Source organism: Phascolarctos cinereus, unplaced genomic scaffold, assembly GCF_003287225.1.
Source record: "Phascolarctos cinereus isolate Bilbo 61053 unplaced genomic scaffold, phaCin_HiC Scaffold_3;HRSCAF=262, whole genome shotgun sequence".
Classification (NCBI taxonomy): domain Eukaryota; kingdom Metazoa; phylum Chordata; class Mammalia; order Diprotodontia; family Phascolarctidae; genus Phascolarctos; species Phascolarctos cinereus.
This window is the reverse complement of record NW_027555736.1, coordinates 108,288,062-108,304,152: the sequence shown is the minus strand read 5'-3', so window position 1 is coordinate 108,304,152 and position 16,091 is coordinate 108,288,062. Positions and strand designations below refer to the sequence as shown.

The following is a 16,091-nucleotide window of genomic DNA, read 5'->3' as shown; positions in this document are numbered from 1 at the left end:
AAACTGATACATAGAAATATGCATAGTATGGTTTTTATATTTGTGTATGTATGTATATATACATACACATACACTTATCTGTGTGTGTCTGTGTGTCTGTGTCAAATGGTGGCCTTCTCTAGTGCTGGGTGGGGAGGGAGGGAGGGAGACAGTTTGGAACTTAAAATGTAACCAAAAAAATAAATAAATATTTAAAAAATAGGTAAAGAAGGGGTATTACCAAGTTACTTCCATTCTACAAATATGGTCTTGATACCTAAACCAGGGAAAGCCAAAGCAGAAAACTATAGACCATTTTCCCGAATGAATATTGCCGCAAAATTTTAAATAAAATATTAGCAAGGAGACTATAACAGTATGTCCCACAAAGATCATATACTATAGTCAAGCTAGATTTTTACCAGAAAGAGAGAACTGGTTCAATGTTAGGATAACTGTAAACATAACTGACCATATTAATAACCAACAAAAATCAGTCTCAGGGAGAAAAAGCTTTGGACAAAATATGACACCTTTTCCTGTTAAAAACACTAAAAAGCATAGAAATAAGTAGAGCCTTTTTTTTTCTTTTTGTCGAGGCAGTTGGGTTAAGTGACTTACCCAGGGTCACACAGCTAGTAAGTGTTGTATCTGAAGCTGAATTTGAACTTGGGTCCTCCTGATTCCAGGGCTGGTGCTCTATCCATTAGGCCACCTAGCTTGCCTCAGTGGGGCCTTTCTTAAAATAAGTGATATCTATCTAAAACCAAGAAGCCAGCATTATCTGTAAAGCGAATAAGACAGAAACCTTTCCAGTCAGATCAGAGATGAACCAAGGATGTCCATCATCACTATTACTATTCAATATTTTACTAAAAATGCTAGCTGTAACATTGACAAGAAAAAGAAATGGAAGAAATAAGCCCAGGAAAAGATCAAACAAAAACACTTTTTGCAGCTGATAAGATGGCCTAGAGTCAACTAAAAAATGAATTGAAATAACGTCAGCAAAGAAGTAGCATATAAAATAAATCTTCACAAATCATCCGTATTTCTGTATATAACCAGCAAAATACCACAGGAAGAGATAGAGAAATTCCACTTAAAATAAGTGTATAAAGTATTTGGAAGTCTACTTTCCAAGACACACCCTGGAACCCTATATGAACACAATTACAAAACACTTCACACAAGTTAAGACATTTAAATAATTAGAGAAATATTAATTGCTTATGGGTAGGCAAAAAAAAATGACAATATTACCTAAATTATTTTACTCACTCAGTGCTATCCCAATCAAACTACCAGAGGTATTTTATAGAATAAGGAAAAATAATAACAATTCATCTGGAGAAACAAAATATTGAAGATCTCAAAGGAATTAATGAAAAAAAAGAGAGGGGCAGCAGTATCAAATTTCAAACTATACTACAAAGCTCTAATTGCTAAAACAATTTGGTGACATAATAGAGTGCCAGGCCTAAATTCAGGAGGACTCATCTTGAATTCAAATCCAGCCTCAGACGCTTAATAGCTGTGTGGCCCTGTGCAAGTCACTTAACCCTGTTTGCCTCAGTTTCCTCTTCTTTAAGTGAACTGGAGAAGAAAATGGCAAGCCACTTCAGTCTTTGCCAAGAAAACCCAAAATGATGTTACAAAGAGTTGGACATGACTGAAATGACTGAACAAGAAATAGAGAGGTTGATTTCAATGGAAGAGATTAGGTACCTAATATACAGAAGCAAAGGAGCACAGAAGTCTAATGTTTGATAAACCCAAAGATTCCAGCTATTAGGGCAAGAAATGACAACAGTTATTTGGAAAGCTAGAAAGTAGTATGGCAGAAATGAAGTATAGACCAGTATCTCGCACGATTTACCAAGATAATCTCAAAATGGGTACATGATTTAGACATAAATGGTGATAATCATAAGCAAATTATTGGAGCATGGAAGAAATTACCTGGTTTTCTCCCTAGTATCTGCTCCTTCACTATCTCCTTTGCCAGATCTTCCTCCAGATAACACCCTCCAACTGTAGGTGTCCTTCAGGGTTCTATCCTATGCCTTTTTCTCTTCTTTCTTTACAGCTTCACTTGGTGATCTCATTAGTTTCCATAGATTTAATTATCATCTCTGCTTATTCTCACCTCTACCTGTCCTGCCCCAAACTGTCTGCTGACCTGTAATCAATCTCCCATTTCCAGTTGCCTTTCTGACATCTCAAACTGGATGTCAGGAGACATCTTAAACTCAGCATGTCCAAAACAGAACTCATTATCTTTCCCCTTAAACCTCCCTCCCCAACTTCCCTTTTAGAATAGAGGGGAACACCATTCACCCAGTCCCTCAGGCTCACAACCTAGGAGTCATCCTGGATTCCTCACTCTCTCTTACCTCCTCCTATCCAATTAATTGTCAAGGCCTGTCAATTTCAACTTTGCGACTTACCTTGTATATGCCCCCTTTTCTCCTCTGACACTGTCACCACCCTGGTGTGGACCCTGATAACTTCATCCTTGGATGACTGCAATAGCCTGCTGGTGGGTCTGCCTGTCTCAAGTCTCTTATCACTCGGAATCCATTCTCCATTCAACCACTAAAGTGATTTTCCTAAAATCGAAGTCTGATCATGTCAACCCCCTACTCAGTAATCTCCAGTGGCTCCCTATTGTCTCTAGGAACAAATACAAAATACTCTGGCATTCAATGCCCTTCACAACCTAGCCCCCTCCTTCCTTTCCAGTCTTCTTACACCTCACTCCCCGACACATACTCTTCAATTCAATGACACTGGCCTCCTGATTTGCAGAAACGAGACACTCCATCTCTGGGTTCCAAGCATTTTCCCTGGCTCTCCCTTATGCCTGGAACACTTTCCTTCCTCTGCTCCAACTATTGACTACTGGCTTCATTTAAGTCTCAACTAAAATCTTACCTTCTACAGGAAGCCTTCCTCTTAATTCCAGTGCCTTCCCTCTGCTAATTATTTCTTTTATTTATCCTATATGTAGTTTGCTTTTGTCTATATTTGTTTGCATGTTGTCTCCATTAGATTGTAAGCTCCTGGAGGGGGGTAGTCTTTAGCCTCTTTTAGTATAGTGCCTGGCACATAGTAGACGTTTAATAAATATTGATTTATTGATTGAAGAATTGATAACCAAATGGGATAGAGAGGTTGACAGAGGGCAAAATGGACAATTTTAATTATATAAAATTAGGTTTTTGCACACATAAAACTAATGCAGCCAAAAAAAAAAAGAGAGAAGCAGGAAACAAATCTTTGCAGCATGCTTCTCCGATAAAGAAATATATCATTTTGAGGGGCAGCTAGGTGGTGCAGTGGATAGAGCACTGGCCTTGAAGTCAGGAGGACCTGAGTTCAATACTAGCTGTGTGACCCTGGGTAAGTCACTTAACCCCAACTGCCTAAAAAAAAAAAAGAAATCTATCATTTCTAAGATATCTATGGAACTGATTCAAATTTATGAGAATAAGAGCCATTTCCCAATTGATAAATGGTCTAAGGATACAAATAGACAGTTTTCAGAGGAATAATTAGGGAAATGCAAATTAAAAGAACTCTGAGGTTTCACCTTACACCCCTCAGATAGTCTAGGCTGATGGAACTCTGAACTGATCTAACCTTTCTGGAAGGTAGTTCAGACCTATGGCTCAAAAGCTATTAAACTATTTATACCCTTTGACTCAGAGGGACAAAAAAAGAGGAAAAGGACCCATATGTACAAAAATATTTATAGCAGCTCTTTTTGTGGTGGCAAATAAATGGAAACTGAGGGGATGCCTATCAATTGGGGAATGATTGAACAAGTTATGGTATATAAATGTGATGGAATATTCTTGGGCAGTAAGAAATGATGATGGGAATAATTTCAGAGAAACCTGGGAAGACTTGCATGAACTGATGCAAAGTGAAGTGAGCAGAACCAGGAGAAAAATTTATGCAATAATAGTAGTACTATAGTCAATTTGGAAAAACTTAGGAATTCTGATGAACACAATGAGCAACCAAAATTACAAAGGATTTTTGATGAAATAGGCTATCCCCCTTCAGAATCCAGAAGCTAGGTAATAGAATGGAAAAGAGTGCTGGGCCTAAAGGTAGGAAAACCCGAGTTCAAATCCAGCCTCTCAGATACTACTATGTGACCCCAGACAAGTTACTTAACCTGTTTGCCTCAGTTTTCTCATCTTCAAAATGGAGATAATAATAGTACTTATTTCTCAGTGTTGTAGTGAGGATCAGATGAGATGTTTGTAAAGTACTTAGCAGAGTGCCTAGCACATAGTAAGTGCTATACGTTAGCTATTCTCTCTCTCTCTCTCTCTCTCTCCAGGGTAATGTGAGAATTTGTTTTGCATGACTTCATATATTTTCAATTTAATTTGTAATTTGGAACTGAAAAAAAGATTTTTTTTTAAATTTCTGTGAACCAACGGATATCTGAGCTGGCAAGAAACTCAAGACCAGTCAATTAACATTTATTAAGCGCTTATTATGCGCCAGGCACAGGTGCTAGACGCTGGGAATACAATCGCAAGCTGGAAGACGATCCCCCATCTGTTCCCATATGGGTGTTGTGGGTGGGTGTCAGGGACTGCTGCTCTTCTCAGGATCCCTTTGAACCCCAGGTGGACTCGCTAATCATCTCTTGTTGGCACACATATCGCCCAACAATTCGGGGGCGAGCAGGGACCTGCAGGGAGGACAGCAGACAGGCTGCCGGGTGGGAGGGGATGAGGCTGCCCCTAAAGGAGCCCCAGGTCTCTTAAGTCCCAGCCTCTCATTTTGCAGCCGAGGAAAATGAGGTCTAGAGAGCTTAAGCTGCTGTAGCTCCAAGTTACAAAAATCGTTAATTTGCAAAAGAGTAGTCAGCTGGAGGTCCACCCGCCCCACCCCTGACAAGGCAGCCAAGGCCAGAGTCGAGCTTTCCCGCCAATGCGGCAGGAAGGGGGCGGAGCGATGACGCCACTTCCCCGCCTTACCAACGAGATGAGACAAGTGGAGTGGTTTGACGGACGTTTTTCTTTACCAAGATGTCTGCGTTGGGACGGGGGAGGTGGGAAAAAGGTAAAGGAAGGGTTCTTGGAGTGGGCGGGCAGGTCTGAGTCCCCGCCTTTTCCGGGGCTTGGGCCGTGACGCAACACCCGGTTCCCTTCACCCTCGCCATGCCGGAGTGATCTCATTATGCGCGACGTCTAGCCCTAAGTCGCGTCAGTGACGCGTTTCGACCTAGAGGATGGCGGAGCGAGAGGTGTTACGCGTGGTGCCCAGCGACTTGTTCCCTCTCGTGCTCGGTTTCCTGCGCGACAATCAGTTTCCAGAGGCAGCAAGCAAGTTTGCTAAGGCTACGGGAACCGTGAGTCCCCACGCGCGGGCAAAAGGGAAATCTTATCACCTGGCGAGGGGAGAGGAAAGCACGTGGTTCCTCCTGGGCCTAGGGGTGAGGGGGCCCTCGTGGGCTCCGGGAAAGTGGGTGCTTACGTAGGGCGATCCTTGGGCCCCAGCTTTAGTATAACGTGGTAAATTCCCGCACTCGTGGATGCAGAGACCTCACCTGGTAAATCGAGGCAAGGCTGTAGGACTGGTAAATGTGTATCTTAGTTATGTTTAATGTGGTGAAGAGAGGTGGGCAGCTTGGTAATCGCTGGCTAGATTTGAGGTTCATTGAACAGTGAAACCCCAGGAGTGATGGTTAGGAATAAGTAGATCTGTATGATTCTAGAGGGAAAACTAACCGGGACGTCCCTGGCTGAGTTCTGCTTAATGATTTTATCAGTTAGGCCTTTTGCACCAGGCACCTTTCCACTTCCGCTGCAGTCAGTTAAGGCTCTTATCATTTATCCTGTACTTTCGTGAAGTCAGAGGCTGTTCCATTTTTGTCTCTGTCCCCAGCACGTGCCCTGCCTGGCGCACAGTGTGTAGTAAATACTTTAGGTTGATTTTTCACCCAGATTGATGTTATAGCATTCTGAGTAGTGAGTCTTCCACTTTATGCTTGAGTAATCTTTTCAATGCACTTGAATTATTTGACTCTACCAAGCACCTATCACTGTATTCTCTCTCTTTCCCACTGTATTCATCCTCCATCCCTCAGCAAGAAGAAAAAATGAGTATTTTTTGTTCCAGTGGACTAGTCTTGCAGTTTATAGTAAGAATTATAGAAATCAGTGCATCATAATAATTGCTTTTGATTTGCAAGCCCAAATTGTAAAATAGAAGAAACAATGCTGATTTTTGAGTTACAAGACCTAGATTTTTGTCTTCCCTCTGACTTGTGGCCATGGGCAAGTTAAGCAACTTTTCTGAGCTTCATTTCTTCTATTGTAAAAAACATCACTTGTACTTATTACATCATGGGGTTGTAGGGAAAGTGCTTTGTTAATTTTAAGCACAATATAATTGTGAGTTGTTATTCTATGTTCCAGCCAAATTGGACTCTTCTCCATCCTCCATTCTCCTGTTTCCTGTTTCTGTGGCTTTGCTAACACTCTCCCTTCATGGCCTAATTCAGGTGCCACTCTGCAGTGAAGCCTTCCTTGAGTCCTCCCTCCCTAACTGAAAACGGTTTATTCCTCAGAGTCAGTTAATTCAAGCACTTAATATAGAGTTATCATAATTTTGCCTGGACCTTTCCCTTGTTCCTATTACACTAGTCCTTGTATCAAAATTTACTGTAAGTTCCTTACAAAGCAGAGTCTGTGTCCTCTTTGTTGTAGGTGCTTAGTAAGTGTTCCATAATTTGAGTTTATCCATATGAAAACATAATGGCATGCTTCTCGGATTTGTAGATGATGTGAAGATGGGAAAGCTAGTTAAAAAACCTGTTGGGATCAAAAAAAGCTCAGGTTGTAACAGTAGACTAACTTAATCAGATAGACCTTTGTGGGTATGACTGCAAAAATTGCAGCATTTTAGGGATGTGAGCTCTACTTCTTTCTGTCCTTGCAGGCCCAACAGGACCCCAACGCCACTTCCCTTTTGGACATTTATAGTTTCTGGCTCAAGTAAGTCCCTTCTGCCCCCTTAAGCTCTATGGTCCCTCTCGGGTCATAAGCCAGCCCCTTATTAAAGTTCATTTTATCCTTTCCCCACCCAGTAGGTCTTCTAAAACTCAGAAGCGGAAGTTGCAGGCTAACGGACCAGTGGCAAAGAAAGCTAAGAAATCCCCTGCTTCTGGTGACAGCAGTCATAAAGGAGAAACCAAACAGCCTCCAGTCAAGAAACTAGGTAAGGGATGATTTTTGGGGGGTAGGTGGGGAGAGCATGTAGTGGGGGAGGAATGTGTTCTTTCCTTATGTTTGATTTCTTGCTAAAGCACATGAATGTTCTTCTCTTCTCACTTGGGAATATTCACCTTGTCCAGTAGCCTAGTTCTCACCACTTCCATATTCTTCTCCAGCCACCAAGCCACCTGGTACATCCCCTCAGCCTGGGAAATCAACCATTCCTGCCAAAGCAGCAGAAAGTAGTAGTAGCAGTAGCAGTGAGGACTCCAGTGAGGAAGAAGACAACAAAAACCAGAAGTCTGCTCAGGTTAGAATATGTGGGTTCTAGGAGAGGAGGTGGAGGCAGGAATCTATGTCTGCTATAGGACTCGATACAAAGATGCCATTAGAAAGTAAATCTTTCTGACATGAATTTGTTCTGGGTGGTGGGTAGATTCTCCATGTTGCTGTATTCCAGGGTGCCCTTGTCTGAACACCCACAAGCCCTTTACTGAATACTTGTCCCTCCTCCTAACAGAAGGGAGCCAGGCCCCCAGCCAAGGCAGCCAAACCATCCCCTAAGGCAGCTCGGCCTAAGAAAGCTGAAAGCTCCAGCTCTGACTCCGACTCGGACTCCGACTCCGACTCCGACTCTGACTCTGACTCTGACTCCAGCTCAGAGGATGAAGCTGCAAAGAAACAGAAACCAAAGACTCCGGTTAAGACCCCAGTTAAGACTCCAGTTAAAACCCCAGCCAAGGCCACAGCTAAGACTCCAGTTAAGACCCCAGCTAAGCCAGGTGCTTTTCTTTCCTCAAGTAAGGACTTTTCTTTAGGAAAAGAGGTGGCAAGGAACTTGGTCATTTTGTGACCTGGGATCTTAGAATTGTGTCTTCGTTACTCCCAGCATATATGCTCACGTTTCTCCTGTGGTAGGCTACTTGGCTGTCACCCCGGGATTCCCTTGAAGGCAGTATGTAGTTACTGAAGAGAAAAACCTTTGTATTCTCTTGCATCTAAATTGGGGGGTGGGGCAGGAGACTATGTTATAAACTTTGACCGATCTTTCATCAGAATGAGTCTTAATATACTCTTCCCACCTAAAGCCTTAGGGGTAGTGACTGTTTCTGTTCTTACATTTTGGAGGTGGGGACAGAATTAAATGGAGAAACAATCTATCTTTCTTGGAAAAATATTTGTTTAATACCTAGTATGGGGCCTTGTACTCAGGAGGCATTTAATAGGTGAACTGAATTGATCCCATTTTTTCCTTCTAGGCACAACTGCCCAGGTCACCTCCAAATTAGCCAATGGCAAAGCTGGTGAAAGCAGCAGCAGCAGCAGCAGCAGTAGTAGTAGTGACTCAGAGGAGGAGGCAGCAGTAGCTGCTCCACCCAAAAAGGTTGAAGCTCTTTTCTCTTGGGGGTGGGGAAGAGTGTCCCATCGCCAAGCATTGGTATTGATTGGTGTGTTGTAATTAAGGCTGTAGTGAAGAAGCCAACTCCATCCAAGACACCTGTGAAAGCTGCCCAGAAGAGTTCCAGCAGTGAAGATTCCTCCAGTGAGGATGAAGACGAAGAGAAACAGAAGAAAAAACTGGTCAAAGCCAAGCAGGGTGAGTGAGATTAAGAAGGCCATTTTCCAGGTCTTTTTATTTTGTTGTCACACCTACTTCTTGGCAGCCCTAGCTCCCCAGAATGGGTTCAGCATCAGAACGTCTGAATCTCATCTCCATCTCTGCCCAGAAGTGGATACAGTTGATCCTTTTTCTGCTTCACTCAGTGGGTACAGGGTTGGGATCTTGATACAAAGGCATAAAGTTATATTTTCCAACTACCAGTCTTGAGCACGTTTTTCCAATCTTTGGGTGCAGTTCCTTTGGCCTGACTTGCACACTTTTGCTTTCCTCCCTAAAGAACAAAAAGTGATTCAGTCCACTTCTGTTGTGGCCAACGGAATGTAATACACAATAGCAGAATAGTGCACTTGAAGGTACTATGCTTTTGGAATTTGTGATTTTTTTGAACCACACATGAGCATTAAATAACCAGGAGCCTCATCTGTGGGCTTGGTTTAGTGGAAAGAATGTTAAATCTGCAGCTAGGAGATGTTTATATCATGGCACTCTGAACCAATTTTCTCATCCGTAGCATGATGATGCTAATACTTGGACTGCTTATCCTACAAAAAAGTTGTGAGGAAAGTACTTTGTAAATATACCTATGTTTTTAATTCCATTCTATAATCACAGCATTAGGGAATTTAAAGGAGAGAATATTAACAACCTGGGGGGTAATACAGATTTGGAAGTGAGGAATTTTCTTCTAGGCATGGGGTACATAGTTCTTGCAAATAAATGGAATTTGGGAGTGGAACACTTAAGAGTCCAGTTTGGGTGGGATTTAGCATTCTGGAAGGGGAGTAATCAGTGGAAAGAATCTGAAAAGGTAGGTTGGCATCAAGACAAGGGTTTTGGGTTTTATCTTATTGGAGTTTTTTTTAGCGGAAGAATGACATGGTTAAACTTAGCCTTAAGGTAGGATTATTTTGGCAGCTCTGTGGAAGATAGGTTAGGGAGAGGAGAAATTTGGAAGCAAGAAGACCAATTATTAAATTACCATTATTAAGCACTTATACAAAGAAAAGTCCTGGCCTCAGGTTGTTTTCACTTTAATAGGAGAAACAAGCTAGAATAACTAGGTATATTGAAGACATATGCAGAGTAGATGGATGGTAATCTCAGAAGGCAAGCAGGCATTAGGAGGGGAGAACTAGAAAACGCCTCTGGCATAAAGAGAGATTTAAGCCAAATCTTGAAGGAAGCCAGTAAAACAAACAGAGGTGAGATGAGGGGAGACAGATTGGTCCAGAGGCATGGAGAGGGATTGCCCTGTGTGAGGAGCAGCAAGAGGCCAGGGTAGTTAGGTCACAGAGTTTGTAGAGAGGAGGAAAGTGGGAAAAGACTCGAAAGAAAGCCAGAGGCAGTGTTGTGAAGAACTGTCAGAGGAGTTTACATCTTATCCTGGAGGTAGTAGGGAGCCACTAGCTTTTATCGAGTAAAGGAAGAAGGAGTGATATGGATGTTCCTGTCCTGTAGGAGAATCACTTAAACCACCTAAACAGGGAATAGATTGGAGTAGGGAGAAACTTGAGGTAGACGAATTAAAAGGTTCTTGTAGGCAGAGTGAGAGGTGATGGGACAAAGGTGGTGGCTGTGTGAATGGGGAGAAAAGATAGGTATGTGACTGTGAAACATGAGAACACTCGATGACAAACTGGATCACGGATGAGGCTAAGGTTGTAAGCCAGTGTGACTTGGAGGACAGTGGTATCCATGGAAGAGTTGGGATAAATTAGAGCTTCCTCTCGGCCTCCCCCCTCATTTGCATAAGATTTTGAGTTCCAAATTTTTTCTTCCTCCCCTCCCCCAAGACAGTGAGTAATCTGATATAGGTTAAACATGTATAATTATGTTAAGCAGATTTCCACATTAGTCATGTTGTGAAAGAATAATCAGAACAAAGGAGGAAAAGTTGGAGTGTTTTTGAAGGAAAGATAATGGGTTCTATTTTGTACAGAATGAGCTGGAAGTGTCTGAGACATATAGCTTAAGATCTGAGGCAGTTGGTAAAAGTAGGTCTGGATTTACAGCTCTGGGAATCATCAACATAGAGATGATAATTGAATTCTTGGGAAGAAATGCAGGCTTAGAATCCAAGTATGAGAGGAGTTGAGACAGATCCTGAACTACCAGTGGTGGTTTTGTAAGTGGGTAGAGGAGAGATATAATGAGGGTAGAATTGGCTATACTTGACAGGTGTTTGAATGAAGGAAAGGGGTGAATTAAGGATGATTCCAAGATTATAAACCTGTATATATTCTATAGTTCCTCAAACAGAAATCCTGACATTTGAAGGAGGGAAAGGTTTGGGCAAAAGATTATTATGACTTCTGTTTTCTACGTGTTGAAATTGAGATGCCAATGACCTAGGTAGTTGTTAGTGCAAGATTCTTGGTGAGAAAAATTAAGGCTGGATAGATGAGGACCCAGGACTGTACATTTACAGTGTATCGGGGAGATGATGGGATGAAAACTGAAGATATATATGTTACTCTTTGGGTCTAAGGTTGCCTAATTGCACACCCTTCCCAGAACAACCAGGTGTAGCTGATCTCTTTCAGTATAGTTTTATGTCTGTTTCTTGTGCAGGAAAGAAGACTAGAGAAATGAGAAAAGATAGTAGGAGTCAAACACAAAGTTTTCTCTACATATACAGTTGGACTCAGCATCATAATGTCCCAGTGCTACTCCACTTATGCTTAGTCTGGAGTAGGTAGAATTTCAGGAAGCTTTTAAAAGAGAAAAACACTGGCTAGCTAGGGAGTGAAACTATGGTACTTCAGCCACTGATCTTTTCCTTTTGGTTCTTGTGTCCCTCTAAGCAGGTCCATACAGTTCCGTCCCCCCACCCCCTTGCACCCAGCCAAAGAAGGTAGGAGGGGACCAGCCTCCCAAGAAGAAGGTAGGAGGGGACCAGCCCCCCAAGAAGAAGGTAGCAGGCGACCAGCCCCCCAAGAAGGTAACAGGCGACCAGCTCCCCAAGAAGGTAGCAGGCGACCAGCCCCCCAAGAAGGTAGCAGGCGACCAGCCCCCCAAGAAGAAGGAGGAAAGCAGTGACTCTTCTGATAGCAGTGAGGACAGCAGTGATGAGGACGCAGCCACAGGTGTGTGCATGTAGTGTGGCAGGGGTACAGATTTTGGTTGAGGGGTGAGAGGCAGTGGGTGAGAACCAGGAATGGACCGGGAAATAGAGACATGTTTATCCTTTTCAGCTAAAGCAGGAGGGGCCCAAACTGCCACACCTAAGCCTGTATTAGCCAAGGCCACAACAGTCAAGACACCCACAAACAAGGCCACAGGAGAGGAGTCCAGTTCAGACAGTGACTCAGGTGTTTTGTTTGTGTCTGTTTATTCATTCTCTTCTCTGTCTGTCATCCCTTGTTGAAGAAGTTTGGTGGGAAGGAGGGAGGTCAGATCGCAGCCAAGGGGTAAGAATTGTTCCCTAGGCAGGAGTTGTGGGCCCATCCTAACCCCACAGATTCCCTACAGATTCCAGCTCAGAGGAGGAAGAGAAGAAACCTTGTCAAAAGGCAGCCCCCAAACCTGTTGCTGTTAAGGGGACTCCCAAGCCAGCTGTGACTACAAAGGCTGCTGAGAACTCTTCAGACAGCTCAGGTATAGAAGGAGAACTTAGGGAATTGGGTAAGGGGAGAAGAGGGGAAATCTGTTACATGGCCATGCTCTGAGGACATCTGATCACTTCTCCCTTTCTGTGCAGACTCGGACAGCTCTGAGGATGAAGCACCAGCCAAGCCAGCCCCTGGCACCAAGCCGGCTACCAATCTAAAACCCCTTCCCAGGAAAGCAGATAGCAGCTCTAGCGAAGAAGAAAGCAGTTCTAGTGAGGAAGAGAAGAAGCCAGGGACAAAGGCTGCAGCAGCTGTCTCCAAACCCAAGGTGGGGGCCAAGGGAACTCCATCTCCAGGGCCCAAAGCAGCCACCCAGGACAGCAGTTCAGACTCGGACAGCTCTAGCAGTGAAGAGGAGGAACCAGCAAGCAAAGTGAATAAGTCCAAGGTGGGGACCGCAGCTGTTCCTAAGCCTGCCTTGGCAAAAAAATCTAAGGCCGACACTAGTTCATCTTCTGATAGCTCCAGTGAAGAGGAGGAAAAACCAAAACTTAAAAAGAGCCCTGGCTTAGTGGCCAATGGGTCTTGCCCTCCAGCACCCCAGAACGGGAAGACTTGTGCACCCAAGGAGGAGGAAGAAGAGGAAGAGGCAGCAGCCAAGCCAGGTCTGTGTCAGGACATGGGGAGGCACTGTCAGGGGCTATCCATGTATCCTCAATACCTCAGTGAATAGGACAGCCCTGGGGAAGTTGGTATAGGATTGAACTCTCAAGGCTGTTTCTTGATGAATAATCCTAACTTGTGTGCCCACCAGGCTCTGGGAGGAAGCGGAAAAAGGATGCTAGCCCTGGCCAAGAGGCCAGTCCCCCTAAGGTGAAGAAACAAAAGCCTCAGACCCCAAACACGGTTCCCAAAACAAAAAAGGTGAGTGATCGACGGGTGCTAGAGGATCCTGTCCCCTGGGGGTCAAGGGAAGTATTTCAGGGCCAATTCAGGGTACCCTCTTGGCCTCTTTTTCCTATACTCCAATCCTCTTCCTCAGGGAGAGAGAAGGGCATCCTCCCCTTTCCGGAGAGTTAAGTCAGAAGAAGTTGAGGTCGACTCTCGAGTGGCTGACAACTCCTTTGATGCCAAGGTAAGAAAGGAATGGTGGTACTGCCCTAGGAGAGAGTAGTACATCACCCTTCCCTAGCCCTTCTGGTTGATGACTTCTTTCCTTTCTTAGCGGGGTGCAGCTGGAGATTGGGGAGAGAAAGCCAACGAGGTCCTGAAGTTCACCAAAGGCAAGTCCTTTCGACATGAGAAGACCAAGAAGAAGAGGGGCAGCTACCGGGGTGGTGCCATCTCCACCCAGGTCAACTCGGTTAAGTTTGAAAGTGACTGAGTGGAAAGATCTTGACTGTGGAACCTGAGGCCCGGTGCCTAGCACCCAGTTCTGTTTGTGGGATTGGGTAGCTGGAGCTAGTGACTGCCCCCTCAGCCACCATCTGCACTTGGCCATGGACAGGTTTTCAATGAGGATCCTTTGGGGAGTGGGTTGGTGGGCAGCAAAGTAAGCCTGAGGGAAGCATTCTTCTGGAAGTTTGTGTGTGGTTGTTGTCCCCTCAATCCTCTGAAATCCAAATACAGCTCGACCTCACTTGAGAAGTCCCTGAAAGGTTGTATGTGAAGCAAAAATTTGTAATTTTATATTGAATCGTATTTTCCTATTGACTAATATTATAACTTGCCAGAGACACACTCCCACAGGTAACATTTTGACCCCATAAACTTTGGTAAAAGACACATTTGAGAACCGTTAATATTTTGGACTGTATCGGTGGGGGCCAGCCTATCTTAGGAGAGGCTTACCTCCAAGTTAACTGCAGAGAGGTGAGTTTTTCCACAGAATGTTTGTTAAAACCCTCAGTATGGTCTGAGAGAGAATTGTGACCTGCATCTGCACCATCAAAGTCATAAGAGTTTTGAAAACTTTGGAATTTTGAAATAATATTCATCTCAAGTAAGAGGCTACCTGTCAGTTCATTCATTCTGTGTGTTCATAATCTCCTGCAAGCTTCATAGAGAGCCAGTAAATAAGCAACTGACAGTAATATTCCCGGGTTCACTTATTTCATTAAGCATTCTGACCAGCCACATTTCACAAGATCTTCCGTTTAGAGAGGGGAGAAACCTCAGAGGTCCTCTAGTCCAAACCTTTGCCCTTCCTTTCACAGATGAAGGGATGGAAGCTCACAGAGCCAAAGGTCACCTAAACAATAAATGTCGAGCCAGTAATTGGGCCCAAGCCCTCTTACTCCAAATTCCCCGTACTGTTCTACCTCCCATTTCTTCAGACATTCAGCCAAACTCATTGGCCAAAAGAGCCCTGTGGGTGTACTCCTTTGAGCGTAGTTTGGTTAGTGGTTTGATCATGGTGTGATGAACTTCAAGGGCCTTTTCTTCACCCTGGCATATTGTGTTAGATGACTGTTGGAGAGAGTCAGCATGTAGGTTGATAGTGATCAGTGTCACCCAATGTCTCCTCAGTATTACATTGATCAGATGTTCAGTGATTTCCACTGATTTCTTGACATCCCCAGACTGTTCACCCTATTCTTAGAGTTGTATAGCCTTCTAAATATAGCCAAACCTTCAAAAAGTCAGGTTAATTTCATCCAGAAAAGAAATTTTATAACTATTTGGTAGGAAGGAGAAGACATAAGACCATTTGAAGTCATTGTCCTAAGAATGTAAAATTTTTGCAGGGTTTTTTTGGGGGTTGGGAAGAAAACATTTTCAGTAGAAGATTCCATAATTGTCCTAAATAGAATTTAGATCTGTAGTGAAGTGACTAGGTACATGCTAGTAGGGGGGTGGGAGGTGAGTTATCAGTGAAGTTCATTCTGTGGTTGGGTCAATTGATGTTGGTGGAAATGGGGAGCAGTTCATCAGAATGTTATTTTTGTTGCCCCCAGAGTTGTCTGTGATAATCCAGTACTTGGTCTTTGCCTTTGAGTAGATAATAATTATTTGTAATTAGCACTCTACTTATGTATATACAGCCAGTGTTGTTTGAAAACCCATTCTTAATGAGCTACCCCCCCCATCTTGTTTCACTGTTTTCTAAGCAGGCCCTTTTTTCTGTAGCTAATGTTGAACTTCCATCCTGATTGCAGTTAATGTGTTAATCTCAAATGATTCTTATCTGCTCAATAAAATAAGATTTCCTAAGATAATGATCCCCCCTCATTTTTTTTTTTGGTGGTAAGAGTAATACAAAAAACTTAGGAGTTAATAGGTAGACCAGTGAGGTCATTCACACCAGAAACCCAAGTAGTGACTTGATCCTGTCCTGTTACAAAGATGGATTTTGTGAGACACCTTTGTTAGTTCTAAGAACTCTTCCCTATCGAAATATTGCAGACATCTAATTCACAGGATTGCCCTAGTTAGGATTTACTGTGCAGTTCCCTGGAAGTTTTGTTGTGGCTCTACCAGTATTAAGCCTCACAAAACCTTTGAGAGATCAGAGCAGGGGAGGAGACCTGTCCAAGGTCACAGTGGGCACTAATCCAGAGCTTTTGCCATTGGCAGATCTAGTGAAGGCTTAGCTGCCTGCATGTGTAATGGGGAAAGGAAAGTGGCCTACAGAAGCTGGTGAGCATTCCTGAATACCCAGAAATCTTTCCCACCTCGCTCAAAGGTAGATGC

General features: G+C 43.5%; 1 protein-coding gene across 3 annotated transcripts; it reads left to right on the top strand.

Annotated features, from left to right (window-relative positions):
- Nucleotides 1-5,156: 5,156 nt before the first annotated feature.
- NOLC1 (nucleolar and coiled-body phosphoprotein 1) lies at nucleotides 5,157-15,616 on the top strand. Of its 3 annotated transcripts, none has more exons than XM_020967280.2 (14): nucleotides 5,157-5,359; nucleotides 6,952-7,007; nucleotides 7,103-7,230; nucleotides 7,403-7,536; nucleotides 7,747-8,008; nucleotides 8,486-8,610; nucleotides 8,691-8,823; nucleotides 11,652-11,933; nucleotides 12,042-12,158; nucleotides 12,319-12,444; nucleotides 12,548-13,063; nucleotides 13,213-13,322; nucleotides 13,441-13,533; nucleotides 13,624-15,616. In XM_020967280.2, exons 1-14 carry the CDS (start codon nucleotides 5,240-5,242, stop codon nucleotides 13,780-13,782), a joined length of 2,361 nt encoding a protein of 786 aa, XP_020822939.1. In that variant the 5' UTR covers nucleotides 5,157-5,239; the 3' UTR covers nucleotides 13,783-15,616. The 3 variants fall into 3 exon arrangements, with proteins under 3 accessions (XP_020822939.1, XP_020822928.1, XP_020822935.1); XM_020967269.2 differs by having other exon boundaries at nucleotides 7,100-7,230; XM_020967276.2 differs by having other exon boundaries at nucleotides 5,159-5,359; nucleotides 7,100-7,230; nucleotides 11,655-11,933.
- Nucleotides 15,617-16,091: the final 475 nt, after the last annotated feature.

Excerpts from the sequence above, each read along its gene's own strand:
- NOLC1 (XM_020967269.2), top strand. The coding sequence starts at position 5,240 with ATGGCGGAGCGAGAGGTGTTACGCGTGGTGCCCAGCGACTTGTTCCCT. Across the intron at positions 12,159-12,318 it reads CAGTTCAGACAGTGACTCAG|ATTCCAGCTCAGAGGAGGAA; the intron begins GTGTTTTGTTTG and ends GATTCCCTACAG. Across the intron at positions 13,064-13,212 it reads AGAGGCAGCAGCCAAGCCAG|GCTCTGGGAGGAAGCGGAAA; the intron begins GTCTGTGTCAGG and ends TGTGCCCACCAG.